The sequence below is a fragment of the Myotis brandtii genome, unplaced genomic scaffold, assembly GCF_000412655.1.
Source record: "Myotis brandtii unplaced genomic scaffold, ASM41265v1 scaffold147, whole genome shotgun sequence".
NCBI lineage: Eukaryota > Metazoa > Chordata > Mammalia > Chiroptera > Vespertilionidae > Myotis > Myotis brandtii.
Window position 1 is genome coordinate 351,021 of NW_005355292.1, and position 6,507 is coordinate 357,527.

Here is a 6,507-nt window from a genome sequence, read left to right on the forward strand (position 1 = left end):
CAGCAGCTGCAGGCCGAGGGCCTGAGCCCGCGCTTCCAGCAGCTGGACATCCAGGACCTGCAGAGCATCCGCGCCCTGCGCGACTTCCTGCGCAATGAGTACGGGGGCCTGGACGTGCTGGTCAACAACGCAGCTATTGGTTTCACGGGTAAAAGGCTGGGTGGTTGCAGCGGGGGAGGGGGGACACCCCAGCACCTCCAGCCAGGGTGGCTGGTATGTCAGGGAATCGGTACAATGGGGCTCCTCGCGTGTATGGGGTGCAGGATGGCTCCCGAGGGGAGTAGGAGAGGCAGGGGGCACGGTGCCACTCAGTGGTTCTCAACCTTCCTAACGCCGCGACCCTTTAATACAGTTCCTCATGTTGTGGTGACCCCCAATTTCATTGTTACAAATTGAACATAATTAAAGCATAGTGATGAATCACAAAAACAATATGTAATTATATATGTGTTTTCTGATGGTCTTAGGCAACCCCTGTGAAAGGGTCGTTGGACCCCCAAAGGGGTCGTGACCCACAGGTTGAGAACCGCTGTGACTAGATCATAGTGCAAGAGAAGCTAGAGCGCTTTGTGGCCCAAGGACCTTGTTGTTCTTGGGAGTCTTCTCTAGGTTGTCACCGTTTCTGCCGGTTTAGCCTTGAGGGCATTTGAGTGAATGTTGAATGGATTTTTAAATAAACAAGAACATTGCACAAACAGATTCGGAGATCCCACAGTGCACCCTTCACCAGCCTCCAGGAATGGCACCATCTCAGACACTATAGAACATCAGAGAACAAGGAAATGGTCACTGCATGGGCGCCAATTCTACACAAAATTCACATTTTGTTTTTATTATTTTTTCAATATATTTTTATTGATTTCAGAGAGGGAGGGAGAGGAAGGAGAGGGAGAGAGAGATAGAAACATCAATGATGTGAGAGAATCATTGATTGGCTGCCTCCTGCAAGTCCCCCACTTGGGAACAAGCTCGCAACCCAGGCATATGTCCTGATCCGGAATCGAATCGTGACTTCTCCTGGTTAATAGGTCGACGCTCAACCACTGAGCCACACAGGCCAGGCCAAAATTCACATTTTATGTCATACTATGGAATGGTACCACATGGCTACTATTTATTAACTATACCCTCCTTCTCTCCTGAAAGTGAATGATCCCACACCGTTTCACATTAAAGCAGAAGTGACGATGAAAACAAACTTTTTTGGTACCCGAGACGTCTGCACGGAGCTGCTGCCTCTCATGAAACCCCAAGGTGAGTCTAGGAGCCCTGGCTGCCTTGTTTGTGGCAGCATCCAGTCCTGCCCTCCCCTGGTGTCATCTCCAGGCCCCTCCCTGCTCCTGCTCCTGCTCCCTGCTCAGCGGCACTGCCCCCTGGTGTCTCACCAGGCCAGCTGCCCTTCAGCCTCAGGACTGGGCTATCTTTGCTGTCTGTCCCCCTGGTCTCTGCACAACCGGCACTTGCTTATCCTTCAGCTCTCTGTTGAGAGTCTCCTCAGAGAGGCCAGTCATTGCTCGTGTCCCTCACAACCGTTGGAGTCCCCTGAGGATCCAGGTCAGATCCTCCCTCCTCCCTCCTCCCTCCTCCCGATCCAATTCATTAGGCCCCTGAACTCTTCTGCATCTGATCACACAGGCCTTTCTTTGTACTCTACTGATAAAGGGTGTTGCACTCATTGGTTCCGAGATGCTAAACCAACCATGCATATCGGAGATAGTCATCACTTGGTTTTCACAAGTTTAGCAGTTCCCCAAGACCACCCTCAGGTTCAAGAATCCCTGCAAGGACTCAGAACTCAGGGAAGCCATTATACTCAGAACCGCAGTGCTCAGCAGTAGAGGAAAGGGAGAGTGATGCAAGTCGACCGTGGGAGAGCTCTCAGGGGCCAGGGAAGCCCGGGCAGGGAGCTTCCGGCTGTCCTGTCGCATGGAGTCCTGCGGACAGCAGCTGTGTGTGTGACAGTAACAGGGAGCACTGCGGTCCAGGGAAGCTCACCCACCTTGTTTCAGGTGTGTCTGCTGAGGGCTGGTCTCATGGACATGGCCCCCTGTTCTCTTGGCTGACCTTCCTCTCCAGCACCTCCCCCAGGGATCCATTTGATACCAGGTAGCCTCACCATAACCATATTGTTAACATCCACTGTGTAGCCTGACCCTAAACCCCCAAGGTAACAAGACAATCTTAAGATGAACAGTCCAACAGTTTAAAATTTACCCCAGCAGCCCTAGGCAAAGGCCAAACCTTGCTCTGGCCAAGGTTAATCCTTTTTTTTCACAGCCTCACCACCCCCCCATCCCCCCTTCCCTGCTCCGTTTCAGCCAAAGGATCACTGAGCGTATAAACTTTATATAGAATTTATATAACAGATACAGACACAGGACCACAAGTATGTCTGCCATTTGGAGGAGCCAGTGTGGGCTAAGGAGAGATGGAAAGAAACAGATAGTCCATCCTGTGAAGTCATGACATACACATTCAAGATTTTGTCCCATTAGCTGGCATACAACTGTTTTTGCAGAACTATTTAGTATTAAGAGATAAACTGAGCCTGGCCTACTGGCTAATTGGTTGAGCGTCCTCCTTTGAACCAGGAGGTCACAGTTTGATTCCAAGTTAGGGCCTATGCCTAGGTTACAGGCCCCACCCCCAGTGTGGGGCAGGCAGGACGCAGCTGGACAGTGATTCTCTCTCATCATTGATGTTCCTATCTATCTCCCTTCCTCTCTGAAATCAATAAAAATATATTTAAAAAAAAACATTTATCTGATATCCTCTGAGACTTGCTGGGTATGACAGGCTTCTAGGCTGTCTCCGTCCTTCATCACACAGGCAGTCTTCATCAGTGCTCATGGCACACTGGAAATTTCTCAGATGGAAATTCCTGGCCCAGAATCCCAGCATTTTTGGCACCTTTATTCTCGTGCCTGCCTTTCTACATAACAACCTCCTTTGCATTTCAGGCAGAGTGGTGAATGTGTCCAGCATGGAGAGTCTCAGAGCTCTGAAAAACTGCAGCCCGGAGCTGCAGCAGAAGTTCAGAAGCGACACCATCAGCGAGGAGGAGCTGGTGGGGCTCATGAACAAGTTCGTGGAAGATGCACGAAACGGGGTGCACCAGAGGGAAGGCTGGCCCAACAGGACCTACGGAGTCACGAAAATCGGCGTCACCGTCCTGTCCAGGATCCACGCCAGGAACCTGAGTGCGCACAGGAGAGGGGACAAGATCCTCCTGAATGCCTGCTGCCCAGGGTGGGTGAGAACCGACCTGACTGGACCCCAAGCCCCCAAAAGCCCAGAAGAGGGTGCGGAGACCCCTGTGTTCCTGGCCCTTTTGCCCTCAGATGCTGAGGGGCCTCACGGACAGTTTCTTTTTGAAAAAAAAGTTGAACAATGGTGAGCTCCCCTCACAGCCCCCTCCGTGGGCCACATTGTGTTATCTGTCCTGAACTGACCAAAAGGACATGCACACTGTCACATCATTTCTACCCAAATATATGTATTGTTCACGTGAGAAACGTTCAAACCTGTAAACAATTTTTGGGAGATCATGCTCTGGAGAATGGCCGTTTTGCACTTGTTTGATACATTACAATCAAAAGAGGAGACATAAGTGCTATAGGGTTCTTGGGCCCGTGACTAGGTGATTTGGGCTGTGAAAGAATTCACAACTGTGAGAAGAGATAGATACAGAGAGAGGGTTTATTTCACTTCCCAGAGGGAAAGCCCCAGTGCATTGCTAACCAATGCAAGGGCCAAGAACAACAAAACTCTTTTCAAGCCTGGGGCAGGGACGGGAGGGGCACCTGGGGGCTGCTGCTGTTGCTAGGTGCAATGGAGCCCACAGCAGGGGGTGGTCTGTTATTTCCTCAGGAGATAGTCCAGGCAGAAGGCCTAGGCAGGTGTCTTATCCTGAGTTGTAAAACAGCGGGGAGGAAGTCACTTATCTTGTCTGTAAGTTTGAACAGAGGGGCTGTTTGAAACAGAGGAGCTAACAGTCTTGGGATTTAATTATCAGGTGCTTCTCATAAATTGTGGAAGGCTACAGCTAAGAAAAAGAAAGGCCCTTTTTCCATCCTAACAAGTGGGTTCCATGAAATCCATTGGTGATAGATTAGGGAAGCAGGAGAAAGCAAAGTGGGGGTGGGGGGAGGGGGAGGAGGCCACTGGGATTGGATAAAAAGTAAAGTGATAAACACATACAGTCTTTACTGAGGTGGCTGCAGGATAGTTAACTGTCAATAAGTAACTCAATTATAATGAGGGGATTTGTGGTCTCCACAAAGCTTGCCTGACCTTTGAGGGGTCCAAAAAAAAGGAAAATGACTTTGACATTCCAGTGATATGTTATTGTAGATGCAAAAAGACAATAGAGCAGACCCATTATAGTGAAGATTGACCTTTGTCAGGGAAGATGTGGGCCTAGAACATGATTACCCACCATAAACTGCTTTTTAGTTTAAAAAGTTTTAATTTCAGCCCAGCCAGTGTGGTTCAGCATTTGACCTTCAGCCTATGAACCAGAAGGTCACTGTTTCAATTCCTGGTCAGGGCACATGTCCAGGTTGCAGGCTCCATCCCCAGGAGTGGGAGTGCAGGAGACAGCCTATCAATGATTCTCTCTTAACATTGATGTTTCTAACTCTCTATCCCTCTCCCTTCCTTTCTGTAAAAAATCACTAAAATATATATTTTTTAATAAATAATCATTAAAAGTGTTAATTTCAGACACCATTGTGGTTACTTTAGGTTTCTGAGTTTACAAGGCTGCCACGCAGGCCTACCCTGAGCTAGTCAGGTTAGCATGTGGCCCCTTTTCCTCATATATTAGCCCCTTTAGGAAGTATTCAGTTTGAATTGGCTGCTAAGTTTGAGTCTGTGATTTCTCCTGTGACACGAGGAGAAAGAGAAGAGTGGGTGAGAGTAATGACTGATCATCAGCAGATGAATAATGGGTCTTTCTACAGATCCATCCTGCAGATCATTTGTAAGCTGCACCCGCTCAGAAATCAGATAGACATTTAGTTAGGCCAAGGAAGGGACAATGTGACTGAGAGGCCGAAAATCATTCCAGAAATAGCTAGAGTAAATGTATTCAGCTTTGCAGCCACAGTCTCTTGGGAGTACTCTGATCTGCTGTGGTAGCATGAAGGCAGCCACAGGTTCTATCTAACCAGTGATCGGGGTGAGGTTTTACATCTCTCTGTTAACTGTGACCAAGGACGAAACCTACTGCAGGCACTTTAAGCAAACAGGATTATGTAACCATGAAATACACATGCCATCACCAGCTTGGCCCCCAGAAAGACCTTCATAAATGCTGCCTCCCACTTGGGGGTCCCACACTGAATGCATTCACAGGGCCTATTTAATTCTGCCTTGGTTTCTCTTAAGAAAGGAAGGCGATCTGTGTCCTCAGAGGCAGTTGCCCTGTGCAAATACTTCATTGCATTTTAGAAAAAGCAGACATTGCCTTTCTGCAGTGGAGGATGGGCCTGGGTCCAAACCAATGACTCCTGCACCTACTTCCACCTTCTGGGCTTCTCCTGAAGTAGTTCCTTTAGTTCAACTAAAGCCCTTGATTCCCATCACCAACCCGTGTGCTTGGGGGAAGCACAGCTCTCCACCCTGTCCATGCTGGGCTCAGAGCTGGGATCAAAAGAGGGTGGTGCGTGTCCTACTTGGGCCCAACATACATCACAAGAAGGGGCAGACCCAGAATGGGGGCCTTAGTAAAGCTGGAACATTCAGTGCCCCCCCCCCTCCGGTGGAGGGAGGGACAGAGGATAGAAGTCACAGACCTGGAGCACAGAACTCAGTTGGTGCTGCTTCTCAGATTGTCTGGGACACCACAGAGCGGGACAACACCTCCTAACCCCTGTGACCCACAGCGCTGTCTGCTCTCTGGTCAAGTGCCCCCAGGACCCCTGCCAGCCATGGCGTCTTAACACCTGTGGCCCTGGAGACTGTGGCCAGTAAGGGCACCCGCTTCGCCATCACACCGGACCTGTGCAGGCGGTTCTTGGGGAAGCGGCGCTCACTGCACGGGACTCAGTGCGGGGTTGGGCAGCTGTGTGGCAACTGCACAGGCCGAGGGCTAGGGCCCTGCTTCCACCATCTGGACATCCATGACCTGTAGAGCGTCTACATGGTTCCTGTGAAAGGAGTGTGGGGGTCACTGCGAGGTGAAGACCAGCCAGGGATGAGCCCGGAGCTTTGCTTTCACACACTTCGGGGACAAATCAACACTCACGTGAGTCCTTGTCGCGTTCTCTCAGCTTATTCCACAATTCCAGTCCCAAAGACTTGTTTTTGGGGCTGCATTTTTTAAAACACCAGGGGAAAACCCACGGAGAACCAAGGCTGAGGGCTCAGTTTAAAGGCAGTCAGACGACCAATCAAAATGATTCTCTGATGACAGACGTCGGCAGCAGCCAAAGGCCTTCGTCTTGGGCCCGCCCATCTGTAAACCTGCCAGGTGGCTCTGGTTCGCATTCCCAGCACCTTGGG

General features: G+C 50.1%; 1 protein-coding gene across 1 annotated transcript in view; it reads left to right on the forward strand.

Moving 5' to 3' along the window:
- LOC102242410 (carbonyl reductase [NADPH] 1) overlaps positions 1–3,531 on the forward strand; it is a 3,810-nt gene extending 279 nt beyond the window's left edge. The window contains exons 2-4 of the mRNA XM_014535657.1: positions 4–148; positions 1,147–1,254; positions 2,961–3,531. Of these exons, the coding sequence (XP_014391143.1) occupies positions 4–148; positions 1,147–1,254; positions 2,961–3,397 (690 nt within the window). The 3' untranslated portion in view covers positions 3,398–3,531. The remainder of the gene's footprint in view (positions 1–3; positions 149–1,146; positions 1,255–2,960) is intronic.
- The last annotated feature ends 2,976 nt before the right edge of the window (positions 3,532–6,507 follow it).